We start from the raw sequence: 23154 nt of genomic DNA on the forward strand, positions 1-23154 counted from the left end.
TTCCAAAATAATCACCTCCCACTCAAAGCTCCCGGATGCTTTGATGGCTGATGGGGTTGTGTACACGTGCTGTGTTTGCGGTGAGAGTTTTACTCGGAAGGGAAACGTAAAGAGACATCAGGCCTCCCACGATAGTACTCGTAACCATCAGTGTTCGTTGTGTCATAAGAGTTTTACTCGTTCTGACCATCTGAAGAGTCACGTGCGAACACACAGCGGAGAGAAAGCTTGGCGGTGTGATGTCTGTGGAAAGTCGTTCGCCACGAGCGGCAGTCGGTCGGTTCACCAGCGAATACACGAGGGTGCGAAGAAGTACGCGTGTTCCGAGTGTGGAGTGTGTTTCACGACCGTTTCGACGCGAAATAGTCATGAGAAAACTCATCGGACTGACAAACTGTTTGCTTGTGAAGTGTGTGGAAGGCGATTCTTGCGTCGTCGCGATGTTACTACGCATATGAGGAGTCACACTAAGGCACGGCCGTATGAATGTGAGCTGTGCGGACAGACTTTCAGACAGAACGGTCAGTTGAACAGACATAAGGTGGAACACAACGGAGAGGCAACACTTGATTGTTATTTGTGTGGAAAAAGGTATCATACTCGGTCTCGACTTAATGAGCATGTCAAAACGTGTCACAGTAAGGAAAAAATGATGCAAGCATTGGGCCTAGTCGCACTGACTCAGCATTAATTTAAGAAATGAATATTTTTTTAAATCTAAACAGTTTTATTAGATGAGATTTGCTTGTAATGTTTGGTCACTGGACACAGACATTCATAAGTATGATAGATTTATGAGCAGTACATTGTTGCTTTGCAAATTAAATAGATAGTCAGTAGATTTCACTAGCAGTAACATGAATAGGAAATATATTGCTATATTTAAAATTTACTGGTTCAATTAATTAATCTCATTGTACAAACGTAAGTATTGTAGTTAAATAATTTACTAGAATTTATGTTAAAGTATATGTACTTGCTGCAGTTTCTGTTCCATCCGTTTGCTTGTATGGTATTCTTGCATTGTTACTGTGTTGTTAGTTTGATCCATTTGAGGATCGATAGAAGGCGGTGTTACCTTTCTATGTAATATAGACAGAGATGTCACTTTTTTATACAGAACTTATACACTTATATATACCTCAACGGAGTGTTTGTGACCTCGACAGAATGTTCGGTTTGTGTATCGTCTTTGCAGTTGTGTTTAAGTGTATTGGCAATTTCACACATTTGTGGGTCTGCTGTATTTGACTGTCCATATTCTTGGTTGCTGGAGTATCTTCTTGATTCTGTATCTTGTGGCTTGGAAGAGTGACTACGGTTAGATGCCCTTCTTGAATATGAGAAAGAATCAGAAATGGAAAGAGATGAATTAGGACGAGAGATGGATAGAGTGGGAATCTGCAACACAAGACTCTGAAAGTATAAGAAAATGAGATAGAGTTTGAAATCAGGCAAGTACATTATGTTGCTGCACATGATGCATTTCTAAATTTGACATACAACTTTGCTGCTCTCTCCTTTCACTTTCGAGGTCCTTCATTTTTTCTGTAATTTCATTCATTTCATATTCATCAAACTGCAGTTAAAGTTCGTGAAGAAATTTATACAGTATGTTTGTATCTAATTGTGCTTGCTTACTGATTCTTGAACTGTAAATTGTGGCAGTCCAAGCATACTTGCTTTTGTTCCTCTCCTTTCTGAACGTTTGTGTGGATACCAAGAAAGGTTTCGCTCGTCCATTAGAGCAGATTCATTTGCACCGTCATGGACTGAACAGTAGTCCCCTGAACAAGATGTTTCTGCTCCAAGTCTTTCTTTGCATTTTGGTTCATGGACATTACAGAGGCTGTCACAAACAGTTAGGTACAAGTATTATATTGAAAACATCTGCGCGCGTGCACACACACACACGCACACACACACACACACACACACACATGCACACACACACACACACACACACACACACACACACACACACACACACACACACACTACAGGCATGCACACATAATACACCTGCTATGTGAGCTGCTTAGTCATATCTAGACAACCTTTCTTGTCTTTTTCCTCTCCAAAAGAATGATCCGGTGGTTGACCCGTCATCAACCCACAAACCTGTTGGTCGTTGTGAACTTGACACTGATGATGTATTTGGTACAAACAACTGATTTCCCGAGTTTGATTGCAAATCTGTTTCAAGTTCATTTGCAGATTTGCCCTCTTTCTCCCAGGCTTGATTTAAACGATAAGTGGCTCGTTCAATAAGAGCAGCCTACACAGTTATTACCACACATGACACATTAAGTGGTTAAGCTAGTAGTCACTTTTGAATAGCAAATTCTAGTAAATCTTTGTGTTGCATTGTTTTTCAAAGGGTAATTTGCAAAAGATGAGTTTTGTTCTAATTTTAGTATTAGATGGTAGCAGACTGATTTAAACTAAATGGTTTCTACTTTGTTAACTAGACAGATAAGCTGACTAGATAGTAGGCTAGAGTACTAATATATTAACTTAAAACATGTCTGCTAGCTAAGCTTGTAGTCAGGTATACTTAGTTTATTTGATAATTTGCACACCTTGAATTCTGGATGCTCATGAAATGGCTCTTCCAGATCATGTTTATGCAGGACGAGCAATTCTGAGTAGCCAACAGAATACACGTTTGCAGTTCGCCTAAGAAATGTTTATGCACTTGAGACAGTGTTTTTTGAGATACAGTGTATATACCTGTTGCTGTTGTTTACTGCAAGAAGAGATATCTCACCAAAGTAGTCACCCTCTCCTAATGTCACAATTAGTTTTCCAAGTTCTGTTGTAACCGCCAATTTGCCGTCTTTTACAATAAAAACCTCTCGGCCGATGTCTCCACACCGGCAAACAACATCGCCTGGTGTAAACAGCACAGACTTCATCTTTAACACCAGCTCATGAAGTAGACCAACAGGAATTTCCTTGAATAGATCAACCTAAAAGGAAACTCAGCCAGCCATTGTAATATTGATTATATTGTGTGGGTGCTCGCTCGTGCCAGTGTGCTCTGTGGTATACTTTTTGCAATGCGGCTACATTGGCATACACAGCCACATCTGCTTTGAGTTTTTCAGGAAGAAATCTCAATGCTGTTGCTTCATTCCTGTGTGCAAGACGACCTCTAGTAGGCAAAGACACGCATACGTTACAAGTGTATTCGGATTTTATAACAAACGGTGAAACTTGCTTTGTTCTTGAGTAATTGTACCATCGAGTAATACGCTGTTGCAGTGACTTGGGCGCTCCACATTTCCTTAGGTAGTTTTTTGTGCTATCCTACATATATCGATATTCAAATACTTGCGATAGTTGGTTTTCTATATCAGAAATGTAATGATGGAGACTACCATCAGCTTTTCAAACTCGGCTTGTGCCTCATTGGCATTTGATACAATCTGACCAAGTTGTCCTGTGTACAATGACTTGTCAGCAAAAAGTTTCACTAGCATCATGTTACATCATACCAACTAGAGTTGCAAATATCAGCACTCCCAGCATATAATTGATAATGGTGAATAGGAATCTAAAGCAGCAAACCATTATTTTAGTTACTTTGTCTGTTGTGACATGTGACATACTCTCCTGCTGTATGAGGAACTGGCAGATCACCGATCGTGGTGAGAGCCAATGTTGCCCAGTGGAAGGAAAACAAATAGTGAATTAGCACTGATGATTCATTAAGAGTCATTGGATAGACCCAGTCATCTGATACGATTCCTTCTGCTCTGGAAATTAGGAAATAGAAGCAGGCATCCCAGTGAATACATAATGACAAGAAGTGGACAAGAGTAGCAATTCGAGAAACGATGGAATAATGGAGGCGTGATTCAATCATTCTAGAAACAGGTAAAACACGAAATCCCTTGACAAGCCTTGGCAATCTCAGAGAAGGCTCGACTCCAATCACAATGTACATCAAATCGAGTGGCAGCAGTGTGACAAAATCAAACCAGATACCAACGGATCGAAGATAATTTTGTTTTAGTCTGCTTGGCTGACAAACTACCATGCCTTCTTCAAAGAAACCCAGATGAAATCTTACAGCAATATCAAGGACATAGATGACATCGGACAGGTAGTCAAGCACAAAGAACAGAGCTGCATTTTTCGTCTGAAGAGCCTGAAAGGCAATTCGTGGCATAATGAGCCAGTAATTGTACAACACGGCGCAGCACACGACAATCATCCAATAGAAATAGAAGTCTCCGTCGGGAAGAATGACGAGCGAGACGCATGCACAAGACTGATCCTCCGACTCTAGATCTCTCCTATCACTATGATTTCTAGCAATCGAGTCGGTGTTAAATGCGGTGTATCGATCAAGGAATGAATCTCTTCGCTGTCTGTCTTCTGTCTGCTGCTGTTTAGTACTCGGGGCAATCGCGTTTGCAACCCGCAGAGCCAGCCTGACCTGATCCACAAATTTTCTGAATCTTGTTTTGGGGCACTCGTCTCTCTGCGGGTCGCTCAGTCCACTCTCGACGTCGGGAGTTTCCGTACAGTCGTGCATGTGGACAATACCGGTAGTTGCTATGACCAGTTACCATCAACAGAAGCACAACTGTCAAAGCGCCTGCGATATCACAGACGCACAAGCGAAGACTGGGTGTGATCAACAGTGTATGGATGCGTACACATACAAGCAGCCACGCATGATCCTGTGCAACAAAAATCAGACCCTTGTCTAGCTAGCTACTGCGCTATGCCTACAGACTACAGACAGGCAAAGTAACTACAGTACATGTACGCCTATATCTCATCTAATGGACGAAAAGGTGCAAATGTAATTAAATTATCTCAATCCACTGCCATCTTCAAAACAAGGATTTCAATGTTTTATGAGATCAGTCGTCTCCTGCCTTGGGCTCTTGAGGCTTCATTACTTCTGGTAATTCTGGAGGTTTTGACAGCTCTTCAATAAACATTGGTTCAAATTCACCATCTGAAACCAACCAAGAACAACACATTTACATTTAATACAGTACAATGAAACAAGATTTGGTGTTTATAAAACAACTTATTAATTAAGTTAACGACAGGTAGGTTGGCTGGTCACTGTACATTATGATTTGAGATCCTACTGACTTGGTAATTATATTTGATGTTGACCACCCTGTAGAAGTAATATGAAACTCAGAAACTACATCAGAATCTAATTTCCTTGAGAAATGAGAACAGTGACAAGTAGACATAACTGATTTCCACGTCTTATAACATGGACTGGTCAACCCCTCCAGCTGAAGCCATGTCAGATTACAAACAACACATACAAGTGTCTGACAATCGGCTTGGTTGACAATTAAATTGTCTGTAGTCCAACATGGAAGTACTTATTGCCTGCATCATTACATTGTTCTGTTTCAAGAAGCCATTCGAGAACACCTCAATGTGTTGCTGCTATCTTGCTGCAACTGCAAGCACACGGAATATGAAGGAATGGAGTTGAACAAACACAATCAAGTACTTTAACAAACAGGTTTCACATTGGGCAAGTATGCTTGTCGAGTCAGTGTGTTAATTAATAAATAAAACACTATCTTGGAAGGAAAGAAACACAGTAAAATAACAGTTTCAATAGAGTTTATCCAGTACTAAACCATGGTAGCTTGCTTGGTGGTTGGTGGCGTTGCATTCTAAATTGACTGTTATGGCACTATAATAATTCACTGTTTACACCTTGCATCCACAGCTATGAGCCCTACAGAGGAGCAATCAGTTTATAGCAAAGTAACGCAAATTTAGACATCATTTTACTTCCTAGCGCACTACTTGTGAAATCTATCTAAAACTCTATCAAGGAATTGTCGTTTCACTTGATCACAACTCGTGCAACATTGCTAAAATAGATTTAACACATATTGAACATACATGTTGCTTTTGATTATGCAACATTAGGTTTCCATATACTGTAAACCAAGGCATTTTTGGTGGTGTAAAAACTTCACTAACTCCTGAAAATTCTGTATCAATAGTGGAATTTTCGTTGAAAAGCTCGAGACTCCTGGCTGCATGCACAGTACACTAGAACTACATTTACGGAGTTGTGCAACACAATAGTAGGTGTGCACTACATAGTTAGATAATAATTGTAATAATTTACCATCTTCACGGACATTGCTGTAAACTCCTAGTGGTTTGATAACTTTCACAAAATTTAGGTAGAGATTTAATTTAGGTACTTGAACTTCATAGGCCATATCAAAATTATCAAAAATAATCGCCACCAAAAATTTCTTGGTTTACAGTAGCCTGAAAAAATTTATGCAGAGGGAATTAACGCGATTTTGTGTGATCGCACAATTAAATTCCACACTAAGTTTTCCTTTGCGTTTGCTCAGTACCAAAACACATACTAGCCTCATGCTTAAGACGCACTGGCAACGCCAGCCACAAAAGACGTGTGAGCTAGTGTCTTTGCTTTGTATATCCTAAATTATTTCAAGCGCAAACCTTCAGAGGACAGGGAAGTGTTTGTGCGACCTGTATCTGCTACTGCCAGTCTATCCACCAGCGACATAACAGTTGCACTAATAGTGATGTCTCCTAAAATGGCACAAATTAATTCCCGCACAATTCTTCTTTCAGAGTAATTATCGCAATTCACAAAACATTGATTTTGCATTCATTGGCCATGCAGACAGGTAAGTTTCTGTTGCTCATTTCCGACCAAACCTGCTAATTGTGAATATGAATTAGACTAATCTGGCGCAAACTCGTTCATTAAATTAGTTAACATTGACAGTTTGTAATCAACTGTCTGTTGCTATACTACATACTGTACAACCAAACGCAAATACTGCTTAGTGATTGAACCATTTTGAGGGCTCTAAAACATTTGAACAAACATAGCCACACACACGCACGCACCGGAAGCGATTTAACACCTTTTGAGTAGCCTAATCATTTAGTCACGTGACTCTTCTCGTAGAGTCTCGTTTCTGAGTAGCATAGGCAATAAATAACAGAACTTCAACACAACGTAACATTAAATCACAACAAGTCGACTCACAGCATCCAACCACTAACACTTAGTACAGACAGCAAAATACAAGTCAACGCAACGCACACGCATGACCACGCCCACTGTGCCTCTCATAGGCCACGTGACAAACTAAATATTGCCATGCAACAGCTGAGACGAAATCGAAGCGTCTAAAACATAAGTCCCAACACACAGTAACACACTTTCGTACCTTCCTGCCTTACAGCTAGCCCAATGTCGGCAGGTTGCTGTGCCTTCGCGTTATTGCTTGTGAAGCCGCAATCTCCTAGCGTCTTACTATCTTCGAGTATCCCATCTCCTTTATACAATCTCTGGTCTTCCGGCAAACGTTTCAGAATGCCCTCTATCATCCGTTTCAGCTCCAGAACGGTTGAGGACTCTTTCGCATCCAGAAACATGGTGGTTTTATGACGACGCACCATTAAAAATACGTCCTAGAGAAAAGAACAAGTCCATCGTTCGAAAAAAGCGAATCAGAAAGTAGACGCTCACCATCCCTGAGATCGCAATGCGCTAACCCCACCGCACGTTAGTCAACAGAACTTCAATAGCGCGCGTTATTGTTACTGCAAGGTGCATGATCCGACACTATGTAAACAATGTTACTAGGTTTGATATTCTGCAAACACTACGTTTTCGTTTGTTAATACAACTCGGTGGCTGTCGTGTCAGTGTCGTCTTTTTGGGAAGCAAGACGGCTGAGAGTCTTCTTGTAAGAGGCTGCTAAGCTGCTTGCTTTCTCACTGTCCAGTACAGTCAAACACTCCTGCAGCATGAACAATACGAAACAGTAAGTGATAGACAGACAGTAGAATGTCTGATATGAGCAACTCAAATGGGAATGCATGCATTAGGCTGGCTGGTTGAATGAATGGATCAATGAAAAGATATTGTAATGCTAGCTATAGCATACAGATGTAGTGAAATTATTGCCATGGAGAATTAAGTTAAGACTTTGTACCTGAAATGTTGCATCACTTTTTCTTAGTTCTAGAGCTGAGACTAAAGCTTGCTCAGCAGACAGACGAACAGGACTATTCTTCTCCTGTGTACCCTCGAGTAGAGGTGGCACCAGCTGCTGTAAGTCTTCAGTACTAAATTTGGATGCTTCTGCCACTTTCTTTACAGTTGAAGCAGCAGCTACACGGACTTCATTAGATGAATTAATCAGAGACTGCAATACAAAACCAAAATTAATTTTTCATCATATAGAAATGTTTGGCATCATAATAGATGTTAACAAAGAAGATATCAAAAATTCTGACCAGACAAACATTCACTGCAATTCTAATTATCTCCATTAATTAACATACTAGAACACTAGCTCATACACAAGTTGCCCTATGCTTGACTTGCCATAACTCATTTCAAACCTAAGCAGCACATAAGACACAAAGTACTGACATACATGCTATGTACAGTACATGTAATCAGCTAATCAACTATAGAAATTATAATTCTTGTAGGTACACACATGGACACACACACACACACACACACACACACACACACACACACACACACACACACACACACACACACACCAGTTAAAACAGTTTAGAAAATGACTCCCATTGCCTGCCCTACAATAATGATGACCAAAACTATTGAACTGGTGTCATCTGCTACAGTGTACAGTTGCACTGGCTTTGCCTACTAGGCAATACTGATCTATCTGCTGCTCAAATAAATGCGTCTTACAACAAGACTGGCTGAAGGTTACTTTCGCTTATCAAGCTGAAGATTAGCTTCATGTCAGTAGTGGCATCTTAATTAAAGTAAAACATGCTTCTAACATACCTTCACAATGCATGGAAGAAGAATCGATTTAGCATCAACAGACTCCGACATCAACTGTCCAACACAATTAAGTCCTGCTACACATAATGATACCTGAAGCAGGGAAAACGCACTGTATGAAATAGAGCAATAAAAGAATGCAGTCTAGACTGACCCTATCTGATGACACATGAGATACAACAGTGATCAGCCATTTCTCACGATTATTTGCAATCACTACTCTGTGAAGTGCTGAAACAAGAGCCTCATGCATGGCTAGCGAACGTCCACAACGTAACCTCCACTCATCAGATGAGTGATCACCTGAAAATATATACAGTCAAGAGTCTTAGATATCCTTCCAAACAGCACTATTCAATACACAAAAAATTTTCATCAACGAGTTGGTTGAGTTCCTCATCGGGAAGTACAAGACATAGTGCTCCAATGCAGCTGGCAGCTGCTTGTTGTATCATGTCCTAACAAATTGTACAACAGCAGATCAAACCATTTAAAGAACGATCTAGCTACATTGCCTTACGTCAGAAACTTGTAACAAACTTGATACTAAACTGGTCACATTATGCCTTACACTTTCACTCATGCGAGCTCCACCTCCACGTAAAGTTCCCTGAAGAGCTACAAGAAATGTTTGCCTGCAACGAAAACAGCAAACGTGACAAATACAACGATGTCATAATAGTACACACATGCGCTGACTTGATTCCAGGTTCTTCGTTGTTCTTGATTCCTGAAGAAAGATCATTAAAAAGAGGATCAACTCTTATCTGCAATACAACTAGTTTCTCAAGAGCAGACGCAGCACGTAGTCGCACGGTACGATTAGCATCATTCAGTGCCTTCACAAACGTCGTCTGAAGTTGTGGTACAAAAGCTTTTGCTGCCACTCCACCTTTCACTATGACTAGACCAAGAGTGTCAAGAATAGCAACTTTGACATTCCAACTAAATCGATCTCCCAGAATACGAATGAGAGGTCCTGTAATTGTTATAACATGAGGCTTCAATGCCTCTGCGCTAGTGAGAGCAATCACATCTCCTAGCCCTGCTGCCGCTTTCTCTTTGCATTCGGGTGAGCCATTAAGAACACCTTCTCGAAATACCTGAAGCAATGGCTTAATACCCTTTTTGTCCAGACAGAACCCTGGCAAGTCTTGTCCTTCAAAGTCTGCTTTTACAAACTTAATACCTTGCCGTATATGTGCAATACAACTCAGCTGATCTATAGGTAGTAGCCTCTACAACAACAGACCATGACAACTACTTGATTATTGATAATAAATACACAAACAGTGATTTTACCCCAGTGACTGCATTGAGAGCATCCCATGCAGACGTAACTACAGAATGCTCAGGATCACCAAACATCTGGATAAGACCAATTATAAGCTTAGGAACATATTGTTTATAGTCAGCCCTCGTTTCACTACAAAACACATGAAGCAGCACAACAGATGCCTGCAAATACAGTCAAGCATAGTTACTGTACATTGCTAGACAACAACCATGAAGACTTCATGACCTTCCTCACTCCAGCATGGGAGTTTTTTCCCGCCGACATCAGCTCATCAATAACACAACGAACACCAGCCTCACCAGTTACGCTCAGTATTAACAGTCTGGACGACTCCATTTCCTAGTATCAGTATAAACAAATGAAAACAATGTCGTTATAAAATCACTGTCTAGTAAATAGAAACCTCGTCATTATCAGTATTGTCCACTGATGTACTTAGTGCTTTCAATAGAGCAGGTAAAATGGTGCCCAAGTGACGTGTTAACGCATCACCGGCAACTGATGATAGAAGTGCAAGAGCTTTCATATTAACAGGCTGTGCTATCAGCTGGACAAACACAGACGACACGATTAGTTTGAGTTCAAACAAATTTGACAATTATCATCACTTTTGGAACAAGAAAAGGCATGACAATCCTACTCTTCACAATCATCACTTGCTTCAGTCCATCTAAGGCAAACTCGACTTCATCTCCACCACTTTTCTGGAAAACATAAGCAATTCATAATATCTAAACATTTGATGTTCATACTTGACTATTATTTCTTACTAAAATATTCAACAATGATGGCAATATATCTTCAAGTGCCTATAACACAAAAAGTTACACAAAGACAAGAAACTGTACATGTTTAATATAACAAACTTTTGGACCAATGTTGGAATGCAAATTATCAAACGTCATGGCAGCTGCTGCCCTCACTTCAGGCAGAGGATCATACAGGGCTCTTCGAACTGTAGGAATTAACGAGTCCTGAAAAGCCTGAAGCTGTACATCAAAAATAGATTAACAAGCAATGTACCGTCGACACTAAATTATCTCAACTTACATAATCTTTAGAAGTTGATGCCATGATTTCACTTAAACCAACACAGACGCCTTGTCTCTCCACACTACTTTCAGACAGCAAACCATGCTCTAATATAGGAATAATCTCTGGCAGAATACGTTCACCCAGCTTCCGAACAATGTCTCCCAGAGTGCGAGCAGCGACCTGCCACACATCCAATATGTAGAACAGCACACACAAAAACGGAGCGAAATTCTCACCTGTTGTCTGTCATCGCTCACACTAGCTAAGGACTTGAGAAGCATTGACAGCAAAACGGGCAAGATCTCTTTCAATGTTCTTGCTGTGTTTGCCACTACAATTTTCCAGACATGCAATGCAGTTTGTCTGACCATAACAGCTTCATCTGATCGGCTCATGTAGAGGCCAGACAACACACGATTACGTCGCTCTATACCAAGTGTTTGAATTAAAGCTCGTGTAGAATGTTCTGTGCCAAAGTTGTCATCCTCATCTGACACTGTCGTCATTTTGCCTGTGACACCCGAGATATGATAGAGCAAGTCACCAAGAAGTTGGATAGAACTGTAACGAATTCTCCAGTTTTCATCGCTTAAGCCTTTCTCTAATTCAGGAAGAAACACTTCCACTGCCGTTTCAGCATAACGAGTTACAATACACTGTCCAGCACTCAAAGCTGTATCACGTACAAATTCAGATTCATCAGAAAGACCCTAGAAATTAAAACGATGTCACTTACATGCAGTCTAAAATTTACAAATGCTTTGAAAATAGATATACAGTATAACCTTGCTAATCCAAATCCTTGCTGATTTGAATTACACATTGGTATCCTGCCTTGCATACCCAGACCCTGTTAGGCAGCCTGATCTGGGTTGCTTCTGCATTAAATCAGTTATCTAGTTTCCGGCAAATGTGCGTATCTGACCAATTTAATACCTGACTGTCATAATATTTATAAGTATGTAGTCGTTGCAGCTGTGTCCTTTACCACAAATATGAAATCTAGAGACATACGTAAATGCGCTAATGGTCTGGGTGTCCAAAGTAAATTCAGGACCTTCAAGGCTACCCGTTTTGGTAGTCCGAACAACTTCACTAATCCAAACAGGGCTTGGCATAGAGCTTAATGTTTGTTTGGAAAAAAGATCCTTTGATGTTGACGCTGATGCTGACGCTGGAGTAGGAGTCATTTCTATTTCAGCTTCATAGTCATATTCTGAACCATGCTTTAGAAGACCAACCAGGCTTTAGGAGACTACCTAACTTAACACCATAACAATTCAATTTTAGTGCTACCTGTCCTTGTCCAATTACCAAAATACAAATATATTGAGAGTAGCGGGAAACGTCATTGTCTAATCTCTATAGTTGGTCCTCAATTAAAACTCTTCATAGCACATTTAAGTAAATCTTCACGACTCAAATAGCCTTACTGAAAATAGTGCACAAATTACACTTGTTGCTATGTAATGACATACCTTTAGTATTGGAGGAATAATATCTGCAATATATGTGATAAAGTCGTTGCCAAAGGAAACAGGCAGATAAACAAACAACGTCAGATAGCCATCACGAACATGCGCTGGATGGTCTGAGCACTGTGATGCATCAATAAATGATGGCATCATTTCCTCTAGTTTCTCAGAACCTCGAGCCAAAAGTACATGACACAAACCTTAGAAAAACTGAATTACCTACAAGCCAGCACTACAAACAATTGCTGATTACAAACCTTGAGCACCTCCCGACCGGTCAACATTACTTTGATCTGACTGAATTGTTTTAAGAAGCCATGGCACAAGATCCTCAAAACTGTCTCCACCCATCGCGGTTACCATTGAGCCTAATGCTTGGGCTGTAACAGCACGCACCTCCACACAGCAACACAAATAATGAACTCAGACAAGCCACAGACAACGACCAAGCAAGCACAAAAGGCAAACAAGCAGAAAGAAAGACGAGACATAGCAACAACCAGCAAACCAAGAAACATGATTTCTACCACCAATAGATACTAGCACAATAACACAAAAAGAAGTGAAAAGGGCAACATAAACATACACGAATAGACTATCATTACCACAAGCAAACAGGTGTATACCTCTGGCACCGGATCAACTAAAGCTGTTTTCAATCCTGGCATGATAGATGGTATATAGGGTTCCAAGTCTTTTGGATCAGTGAAAGTGTACATTTCAGCAAGAAGTTGACAAGCCAATCGCTTGGTTTCGGTTGATCGTAAATCCAGAGACCTTTCCACAATAGGCATGATCAATGCCAAAGATGCAGCATCAATTGTATGAACAAACTGAGTCTGCAAAAGCAATTGCAAGCAATTCTGTGACTTTCCAGCAATGTTGCTCATTGTTTCTAACAATTCAGGAACAAGAGCTGTAAAAACAAGAACAAGTTAAATACTATTGATGAGAAATTCCAGGCATACAAAATCAACAAACTTTGAACATACAAATAAGTGCCAACATGCAAGCGTGAGCATGCACACACACACACACACTCCATAAACAAGACAAGCAGCTGGACACAAAACAGCAAAAAGTTACTTTGGATTTCCTGGTTCTTGATAACAGACCCAATCTGCTTCAGAGCCTCCACACCAGAATTCTGCACTTTCGCATGAGAGTCTGCAAGTACTTCCATTAGCCTTGGCACAATACTAGGCAGACATGCTGACAACTGTTGTGGGGCACAATATGCCATTTTACCCAACAGCTCAACACTTCCTGCAATTGCAACAATATCAAATTGATCAATATCAGCAGGTTGTACAACTTCTCTTGACCTGTTTTTGTTCTCCATGAATCGTCATCAAGAGCTGACAGAAGTGATGGCAGAATGCGTTTTACTCCATGACCACTCAACTGTGCCATAATTGCACGAGCTGTGTCATCTGCTGCTTCTCTAACATACTGGTTGCCATCACCAAAACACACCAACAGGTTGGGAATGAAATGAATGACATGTGGTTCATACAGTCGTCCCAACATCGATGACAAGATTTCATAGGCAAACAGGGCACCTAGTAATATCATCATAAAACATTCACTTAAGTTACACTCATAGCACTGTGTTAATGACAGTATTTATTTCTATATGGTATGATGTCAGAAAGCTATCGTAAATGACCATATAAAGCTGGATATATCACTGAGACCAAAAGAGAAACTACATGCACAACAATTGGATATTGTACATATATTAACTAAAATTATCTCAATACCTTCCCTATGCTTGTAACTTTTCTTGTTAGCAACAGCTTCTTGGAGTTTGTCACCAATTCCAAACTGAGTCAGAATGGAAACACCAAGTCCTTTAACGACACCAGCCAAGCCATATGCTGCACCTTTCCTTTCTGCAAACCTTGATCCTTGAAGAAGCTACCATAAAAAGTTCATGCAATAACGCTACACAAAATAGTTCAACTGGGCCAAAAACTAGCTATTACCTTCTCCATTAATTGAGCTACCAGATCTGTAGCCGAGTCTTGAACAAAACGAATAAGAGGAGGAAGACAGCTCGCTACAGCCTCTTGTACTTGCTGTGATGGCGTGTCCAATGCTTTCACAAGCTGATCAATAATAAGCGTCACCTAAAAAAAGGATACTATAACAAACCAGTCTAGTAAATACCACATGCACGAATCACCTTGGGATCATCTTTGTCTAAATGACGTGCAAGACAACCAATCAAAATCACAACAGACTGACGAACAGGATCAACTTCAGAAGAGTTGGGTGCTGTTTCAAGGAATTCCTCAAACAAAGGCAAGAGATTGTGAACATGGTCCTACAACAGTTTCAGTGATGATATAACACTTGTGAACAAACAACTGTGAGTTACCTTGCCATGAATATTCAATGCAGACAAACCTGCATCCAGCATCAGACTTCTTACTTTTTCGACACGATCAGACAAGCCATAGTGGACAAAAAACGAGAAAACAGAATCAATTTCCCGATCGCTCAAATGAGGTGCTATCTTTCCCAACGCTAAAGCTATGCCACAACGACTTGCCCATGGATCAATAAATGGAAGTGACAAAACACGGCCAATATCATCTTTAACAATGGGAGGAACCTGTTGTAAATAACATTCTTACTTCAAAAATACTTTGCATACACCCAAACAACACCTTCAGCTTCTCCTTGTAAGCAGCAAACAAAGTTTCAATAACGGCACCAACCATGTCTGACCACTCCTGCAGAGCGGCTGCTGTGGCCTTAGATGCTGAGACATGGACTACTGGTTCAAAATGCAACACATCTTCAATCAGAGTCAACAGCAGAGACTCTGGCACAACTAAACCAGCATCATTCCATAACCTGGAAAAACAGCAACAATAGAATAACCAACATTGTAGATAAAAAAGTGATGAGAGCATACTCCTTTGCACGTGCTTTCACTCTGTCAGCTGCATCAAACTGTGCAACGTAAACCCTTTGTACCAGAAACTTTGCCACCTCATTTGACTCGTTTCTATCTTCAACTGATGGCAGAACTTTAATCATAGATAGAAGACCTTTCACAGCAATGTACCGAAGATCTTCTACTGGAGACATTAAACAATCCAAAAGGACTTGGATATCTACTAATGTTCCCCGTCCACAACCATCCTTTCCACTGCCACTTACACACAGCTCAGAAAAAGCTGACATTGCAATGTTCTGTAAACAGCAGAGCGTGCACGTTGATGCAAGTATACAATAACGCAACTAGAAAGACACACTTTAAGCTGACTGGTTTTCCTAAGGTCTCCTGATGACGTAATAACATGTGCCAGTATGCTCATCAACTGATCACGAGGCATCAAATCAGGATTCCACTCAATATCATTGTCACTTGATTTTCTTGATTTTGAATGTGCCAGAATCAATTCCAGTGCTTGTTGTCTTGCAGTCACGTTTCCTTGAACGCACACTCCATCTGCTTGCAAGACACGTCTAATGACACAACAACTCAATGAAAACAGATAACACACAAAACACAAACGTATCCCACTTGAGCAGAGGACAACAGTACACAAACATGGCGGTTGGAAAATGTCCAGCATGAAATTGATGAGACTGCACGGACAACACTGAAAGTAACAACTCAACAGCTCTTGCTGCTTGACTTGAACACGGTTCTTCTGACCATAAATGATCAAGTGCAGACAATGGTTCGAGCAATCGAAGACTTGCATGAGCAACTAGTGTCCCTATCAGACAAATGTTAACTTTAAACAAAGTATACATGTCAATACATAGCCTGTACCAAGTCCAGCTAAACTGTTCGGAAACACAACAAACTGAAGTTTTAGCCAAAGTCTGCATGCTCCAGCAGAAGCCAAAGGTGACTTCATCAAGGAAAGAATCCTGCTAACAAATGATGGAACATGTGGATTTAGAGCAACAGGGTTTGCTTCAATTGCAACAGAGAGAAGTTCAACTGTTGTTTCAAATTCATCACTCAACTGAAACACACAAAAAGCCAAGTAAGTGTCGAACGTGACTAAGAGTAACAAAACTCTACTACATTTCTGAGTCGTCTCCGAATTCCTTGCTCTTCTGCTTTCGAAGCTTCTATGGCCTCTTGCTGCTTCTTTGTCAGCTGAAGCTTGTCGTCACTCACTCCAACAGTACCAGCAGAAGAATTTTTGCTACTGCCTTTCTCTGCTGCTACTGTCTTCTTTTTGTGTGTTCTAGAGGATTTCTGCTCTTGCTCTTTCTTCTGCTGTAATTCTTCCCTCAATTGTCTATCCCACTGCTGCTCCTCGTAGCTATAGGCTTTAGACTCTCGTTTTATGTTCTGTTCTGATGCAGAAGCAGAAGCCTTTGCACTACACCAAATACAAAAATAAAGCCATTGTCTTTGTTCATTGCAAACTACCAAAAACCTTGCAATAATGCTTTTGTTGTAGAGTTGTCCCTCTGGTGTATTCATTATATCCACCTCAGTCTGAGTTACTTGCATGAGTCGATCATCCTTCAAACCTCTCATCACTCGATCTGTTACTACAGGAATGGAATAACTGGGTGCCAGCTCACACAACGTCGTCAGGCAATTGAAAGCAGAGCAACTCTCCTGCATTCATAACAATGTCAAGTACAAACAACATAAATCCAGCAGCAACAGATAACCTTCACAGTTTGCAGTTTGTCCTCCAACCTTTGCCAAAGAATAGCACCATGTTGTTGTACAAGTTCTGTGACAGAAATGCCAAGTTTCTTCAGCACTTTTAACCATACATGTTTGTCAATGCAAACTAAGCAATGACAGCAAACAAAGATATAAACAAACACACAAATTGACACCAGAACATTTCAACACACCAACAGATGGATGGTGAGCAAGCAAAAAGACATCCAATGCTATCGTTTCTTTTTCTACAATTTCAGCAGTACTGGAAACAGAAACCAAAACCAACAGCAACTGCACAAGATTTTTTCCTGCTTGTTGTTTTCCAGATGCAGTAGAATCAGTTTCTTCACTTCCATCAAATGTTTCATTCTCAATTTTACGTGTGTTGTCTCGTGACAGTAGCACTTCTTCATAGGAAAAATATAAATTCTGTCGAAGAATGTCTGAATCAGCATACATCAACAATTTCTTTATTGTCAACTGTGCTTCTCGTCTCATGTTGTAAGAAGAATGAAGAGCCATGATCACGAGAGGGTAGCTCCATTGCCTACACATACACACTGTGTATTAAACATAGATTATACTAAAAACATACATAAAACAATGCAACTATCCCTCAGCTTAGCTACAAACAACTCAATATAACTTTCAGGTTCTGCTGGTCATATGCCTTTTCACATAGAAGTTTGCATAGACATTAAACTATTTATGGAGCTGACTAACTTAATAAGCACCAACGTAAAACTGGGTTTGCAATCCGACTGTCATGATGTGACAAGACCTAACTAAGAAGACGTGATACAATGCATCTTTTGCTCAAGTGACATCCTCACAGCACTGTCTAGCTGATTACCAACTACTCCCATCCAAGTAACACTGGGATGAACTAAATACCATGCCCTACAATGTACTTCATAGAGTAAATCAGTTGATCAACAGTTTATGTGATTGAACTAATGTGTTCTTGGTCCACATGCTAAACACTGATGTGACTATGTGCCTCACTAGTAACTTCAAAGGCTGCTAGTGCCTAATACAGACTTATACAAGCAATGCATCGTATTGCACGTACTTGTGCAATCTTAAACTGCATAAAATATAGATATCAATATGCATCACAAATTTGACATAATCATCATCACTTATTGCAAAGAAAATCTTAACACTGATCAATCACTGCTTTGAACTGCAGTGCAAGCTTCACCGGTCATTTGTGACTGTTTCTATATTCACACTCAAAGATTTTTGAGTGCTTCAACATGTAGCACATTCTTGTAGCCTGCACTTGCTTGTGTATTATTAAATTCTATAGTGTTCCCCACCATTGCAGGAGTTGAGCTATCCAGCTTGGCTGTACACAACTTACAACCCCAGTCCACAACAAAGTGCAGCCTGCAAATAATCATTCACATCCTTTCTGTCATAAACACTCATGTATAGCCCCTCATCCTTGGCATTCAACAATGTTCTTTGAGCTTAAATTCATTGGTATCTTGGAAAAAGAAAAATTGCAGTGACCATACCTTATTTGCTGCTGCCCTAATTTCTGAGCATGGTCCGTCATCAGCCTCTCTGTTAACTCTAAAAGAGTCATCAATCCTGAAATAACAGTAAAGCACAAAATCTCCTGTGAACACTATTGGTCAGTCACATTGAGTTCCTCCTACCCACCTTCAGTACTGGCTGCACCAAGAAATTTTGAACTTGTAAATATCTGTTTGTCAGAGTGTAAAAGAGTGTTCCAAAAGTCTGAAAGTCGTGGTTCTATTTAATGTCAAACAACAGTTATAATCTGAGCAAACTTTATTGTTGCCAAACACTATGCTCACCAACAGTTGCGTCAGCTGTAGAAAGCTGCACCAGAAGAGCTGCCGCTGTCAATCCCTCCGTTACTACTGCGATCTGATGCATCTGAGACACTGCTTTGTCCACAGACTAGACAAGAGAGCAATTGCTGTACTGTATACAAGAAACAATAAACTGGCACAAATACAGCTTGCAGTTGTGGCAGAAAGTCAATGCCTTGAACGAGACAATTTCCTTAAAAGTTCGTGTCAATAGAGAACTGACGCATTTAACGGTTTTTCCTTTACTGTACCTTTGAAAGTCACCAGCATGCATCTCAGAAGTGCTGTTTTTGCACTGATTGTGCTTTTACCAAAACATTTCTAGTAAGAATCTCACAACAATCACATCTACAAGTATATGGTATCATAAATATGCTACATGTATGTACCTTAAAAAAGGTAAGTAATGAGTCAGGCAAACTAGTTGAAAACTTCACTGTCCACAATCCAAGAGTAGAGAGTCCGCAGGCAAGAGTACCATCATGGCCTAAGTCCAACAATAACCAACTACACCACTGTATTATGTAGAACCTAATCATGTACCTTCGCGTTCAAGAAATGGAATGATGGACTCTATTACAGACAAACTCAACATATCAGATGCTGAGCTGCCAGTCACTTGGTGATGGGACAATGATGATAACCCTATTGGTCATAAAGCGGTATTCTCATACAACATAAAATGATACAAATTGAGAAATGCAACATGAGTGCAATGCAAGACTGGTAGTGCATAGCCCATCAGCTAACAGTCATTGGCTCCAATAAACACAAACAAACAAACAAATAACCCTAGACCACAACAACCAACAAATATACACCATACATGACATCACCACACTGCCACTGATCATACATGTAGATTCTACACCCAACGCAACTACCTGGTCTGACACATTCAGTTTACACTTAAAATCCCTATCAATATATTTTCATCCTTACCTGTCAAAACCCCAACTCGTTGCTCCCACAGAGTTAGTTTGCCTTCACTTCCATTTAGAATATCAGCAAGAAGTTTAATCAGCTTGTCTACAGCCTCCCTATCACTGCACTGACTAGCAAGACTTCGAAGGAACTCAACCGCTGACTCGCGCATCCACTCCTTCTTAGAGACAAGTTGGGCTACAACAACAATATAAAATGCAAATGATAAAACAAAAATGTCCAAATTCTAGTAGATGATAACCGGATACAGGCTTGGCAATGTCCACAGAATATCGACTGAGATCAATTGAAATATCTTTGACTAACTGAATGACAGCTATAAACGTACAAGATGCAACAGATGTCTACAAATATCGTAACAACAAAAACAACCAGTCATAACGTCTTCGGGGTTTCTCAATAGAGCCTTCTGAATAGCAGGCAGAAGTGATCCATTAAATGTTTCATGATCAACAAGTTTCAAAACAGCACCAAAACATGCCTACAAATGCAACAATGAATAATATGATTAATCAAAATATAAGAAGTAGACAATATATTCTTAGTTCAAGCTAACTCCATCTGCTGCCTGACAGCCTATTCAAGAAAGATACTAACCAGAATATAGTCACGAGGTTGAGTTTTTGCTACCAGTACTGCCTTGACATACCCGTCTATTGCAATAGCCTGCAGAGAAAATATAATATTTCCACCACCACACACATTCAGTCATTGTCCGCTACACACACATGCATGCGCACACATATACACACTAAAGCAGGTAGATTAGTGTACCTTGCAAACATTAACAAGGTCTGCATCACCTGCAGACAAGGCAACGGTAAAGAGATGTGATGCCATACTGATAAAGTGCTTTAAAAATACAGTTAATTAACTACAAAGTTGTACAAAAGAAGAAGAAATTACCTGTGAAGGAGTATCCTTTTCAAGCATCCTACTGTATCTCCAACACATTTCCTTATTCTATACCAAACAGCTCATCAACATGTGTAATGCACTAAATGTTGGCAAAGAGTAACTTAGTAAATAAACCTCTTGCCATAGAACTTTCAGCTTTTGCTTAGCTGAATGTTGAATGGATTGTTGTCTAGAAGCCATAGCAGCAGACAACAGCACCATTTGACACTTGATCTGTTACCAAAAAGAAAACCAGAATTAGAAACTTTAAAACTTAAAACAACAGAATTGTTTCAACTAACAAGTCTTCTCCAGATTTCTTCATCATCAGAGGTTTTTGAGAGGTGTCTAGCAACTATGCATGACCAATTAAGAGCAACCAATGCTGTAACAGAGCTTGAACGCCTGGAAATAGCAAACTACAACACAGGCAATGCGATAGATACGATGATTAAAACATACGATGGCACTGATTTCTGAAGAGGCTCAATAAACTCGTCGAACACAGAAAGAAGAGCTTGGATTGTTACATTTGCTAAAATCGACAAAATAGTCAGTAAAGCCTACATTGGAAATATTTTCGTATACAAGTTTGTATATATACTCAAAATGTGTTTGCTTTGGCTATCTCATGCAACACAAAGAATCTTAATTTCTCATTGTAAACGTGTTTATTTACCAATGAATAAAAACAGAATAATAAGACATTGTGTTATGACAGGCAGAAATCACAATGTCCATGTTGTCTGCATTCATACAGTGTAAATGCTTGATTTAATTGACAAATATATATATATATATATATATATATATATATATATATATATACATGTATTGTCAGACAGACAGACAGACAGACAGACAGACAGACAGACAGACAGACAGACAGACAGACACACACACACACACACACACACACACACACAAACAATTGGTTGTTCATTAATTGCTTTGCTGTTAGCAACCTTAGGTCGCTGGATAATATTTAGCCTGTACTAGCAGTTGCAATATGCAAATATATGTATTGACAGACAGATAGACAGACAGATAGACAACAAACAGACAGTTATAGCTTTTATGCTTATTGCTGAAATGCCTCTTTAGTCTGATCTAAGAAATATATGACATTTGACAGACAGACAGGACAAAGACAGACAGACAGGACAAAGACAGACAGACAGACAGATAGACAGACCAAGACAGACAGATTGTTTATTCTCTCCCAAACTGTAAAAGTAACAATCGCAAAAATGAAAGCATCCTAAGGATTAACAAAAATTACTGAAATGTCTGAAGTCACAGCTATTATCCTAATGAACATAGTGCTGAATATCTACATCAAAGAAAAAATCATCTATCTTACCTACATGCAATCTACTTATCTTCTTTAATATAACTCTAGCATTATATCTCTGGATAATTATAGAAATCTGTCTATGCCATCTCGTCCTGAAGACAGACAGACAGACAGACAAACAGACAAACTGCTCAAGCAAGTGCTGTCTCTAGTATGTAACTACATCTGCAAAAATCTGCCGCGTGGTCTGCACTAATAGAATTATTTATTAGTACAAGGTGTAGGATTATTGTGTTTGCTTGAGTCTGTTTATGCATGTCCAAACGACTCATCATCACCAGCAAAAATGTCTGACCATGCAACACATCAACTCCTACCATTTCTCTCTAGCAAAACACTGATAACTTCCTCTATTGCTTGACGCGGCTTTCTATATCTACCAAAAAACAACCACTAAACACGAATGCAAAGACCAACAGTCAGATGATATGCAATAGACTTGTATCTTCCCAGTGTAAAGCTGAGCACTCTGATGACTGCCCTCACCACACCATCAGAAATATCTACACCATACCAATTTATACCCAATGAATGAACATCAATTACTACGTGCAGTCCGTTTGCAACCTTGCTTTGTGTCTCTGATGGATGGCAAGAGCACGTGCTGCAGCACCTCGACTTGCACTCTCGTGCTACTGGTCGTTATTCTCGTATAAGCGCTCTTTACAGCTTCAGCAACCTGAAATAAACAGCAGTCATTGTCTTGCCGGTCTGCGCGTGGCACGTATGTGTCTACCTGCACGCACGCCATTTGTGCGTGTATGACGTGAGTTGTTGATAGCAACTTCCTGTTGGTGCA

General features: G+C 40.0%; 4 protein-coding genes across 4 annotated transcripts; 1 reads left to right on the forward strand and 3 right to left on the reverse strand.

The window, feature by feature from the left end:
- The first annotated feature begins 36 nt into the window (after positions 1 to 36).
- Positions 37 to 878, forward strand: LOC134190416 (gastrula zinc finger protein XlCGF42.1-like). The gene has a single exon (XM_062658872.1). It carries the CDS (start codon positions 44 to 46, stop codon positions 689 to 691), a length of 648 nt encoding a protein of 215 aa, XP_062514856.1. The 5' UTR covers positions 37 to 43; the 3' UTR covers positions 692 to 878.
- LOC134176469 (cyclic nucleotide-gated cation channel alpha-3-like) lies at positions 866 to 4546 on the reverse strand. Its single transcript, XM_062643142.1, has 12 exons — positions 3615 to 4546; positions 3501 to 3559; positions 3384 to 3445; positions 3224 to 3312; positions 3055 to 3157; positions 2734 to 2972; positions 2583 to 2679; positions 2058 to 2278; positions 1642 to 1849; positions 1463 to 1579; positions 1142 to 1401; positions 866 to 1082 (listed from the first exon to the last, which is right to left on the reverse strand). Exons 1-12 carry the CDS (start codon positions 4544 to 4546, stop codon positions 962 to 964), a joined length of 2508 nt encoding a protein of 835 aa, XP_062499126.1. The 3' UTR covers positions 866 to 961.
- A 146-nt stretch (positions 4547 to 4692) lies between these two features.
- Positions 4693 to 7629, reverse strand: LOC134193469 (elongin-B-like). Its single transcript, XM_062662330.1, has 3 exons — positions 7532 to 7629; positions 7230 to 7473; positions 4693 to 4978 (listed from the first exon to the last, which is right to left on the reverse strand). The coding sequence occupies exons 1-3, from the start codon at positions 7532 to 7534 to the stop codon at positions 4881 to 4883; spliced, it is 345 nt and encodes a 114-aa protein (XP_062518314.1). The 5' UTR covers positions 7535 to 7629; the 3' UTR covers positions 4693 to 4880.
- Positions 7583 to 23106, reverse strand: LOC134193367 (stalled ribosome sensor GCN1-like). Its single transcript, XM_062662232.1, has 53 exons — positions 23092 to 23106; positions 22923 to 23034; positions 22795 to 22858; positions 22673 to 22731; positions 21461 to 21533; positions 21301 to 21403; positions 21134 to 21232; positions 21008 to 21064; positions 20876 to 20953; positions 20699 to 20767; positions 20474 to 20582; positions 20343 to 20417; positions 20099 to 20278; positions 19700 to 19801; positions 19546 to 19643; positions 19408 to 19477; positions 19303 to 19349; positions 19139 to 19244; positions 18981 to 19073; positions 18833 to 18908; positions 17501 to 17856; positions 17309 to 17433; positions 17065 to 17252; positions 16704 to 17007; positions 16443 to 16641; positions 16188 to 16386; positions 15916 to 16129; positions 15573 to 15853; positions 15322 to 15511; positions 15030 to 15266; positions 14835 to 14975; positions 14635 to 14778; positions 14410 to 14566; positions 13972 to 14208; positions 13733 to 13912; positions 13273 to 13562; positions 12904 to 13042; positions 12650 to 12846; positions 11408 to 11881; positions 11187 to 11351; positions 11003 to 11125; positions 10907 to 10945; positions 10745 to 10840; positions 10540 to 10683; positions 10362 to 10475; positions 10142 to 10297; positions 9539 to 10077; positions 9360 to 9474; positions 9201 to 9297; positions 8994 to 9142; positions 8840 to 8932; positions 8001 to 8213; positions 7583 to 7805 (listed from the first exon to the last, which is right to left on the reverse strand). Exons 1-53 carry the CDS (start codon positions 23104 to 23106, stop codon positions 7683 to 7685), a joined length of 8103 nt encoding a protein of 2700 aa, XP_062518216.1. The 3' UTR covers positions 7583 to 7682.
- Between the last annotated feature and the right edge of the window lie 48 nt (positions 23107 to 23154).

Source organism: Corticium candelabrum, chromosome 1 (assembly GCF_963422355.1).
Source record: "Corticium candelabrum chromosome 1, ooCorCand1.1, whole genome shotgun sequence".
NCBI classification, from domain to species: domain Eukaryota; kingdom Metazoa; phylum Porifera; class Homoscleromorpha; order Homosclerophorida; family Plakinidae; genus Corticium; species Corticium candelabrum.

Bases quoted from the DNA above. Each gene is read 5' to 3' on its own strand.
- LOC134190416 (XM_062658872.1), top strand. From the start codon at position 44: ATGGCTGATGGGGTTGTGTACACGTGCTGTGTTTGCGGTGAGAGTTTT.
- LOC134176469 (XM_062643142.1), bottom strand. From the start codon at position 4,546: ATGCACGACTGTACGGAAACTCCCGACGTCGAGAGTGGACTGAGCGAC. The intron at 3,446-3,500 runs GTATGATGTAAC...CATTGTACACAG, and splicing joins GATATTTGCAACTCTAGTTG to GACAACTTGGTCAGATTGTA. The intron at 2,680-2,733 runs GTATATACACTG...AACATTTCTTAG, and splicing joins GCAGTAAACAACAGCAACAG to GCGAACTGCAAACGTGTATT.
- LOC134193469 (XM_062662330.1), bottom strand. The intron at 4,979-7,229 runs GTACGAAAGTGT...GGTTGGTTTCAG, and splicing joins GCTAGCTGTAAGGCAGGAAG to ATGGTGAATTTGAACCAATG.
- LOC134193367 (XM_062662232.1), bottom strand. The intron at 13,563-13,732 runs GTAACTTTTTGC...TTGTTTTTACAG, and splicing joins CAAGAACCAGGAAATCCAAA to CTCTTGTTCCTGAATTGTTA. The intron at 7,806-8,000 runs GTACAAAGTCTT...TTCATGCTGCAG, and splicing joins AAAGTGATGCAACATTTCAG to GAGTGTTTGACTGTACTGGA.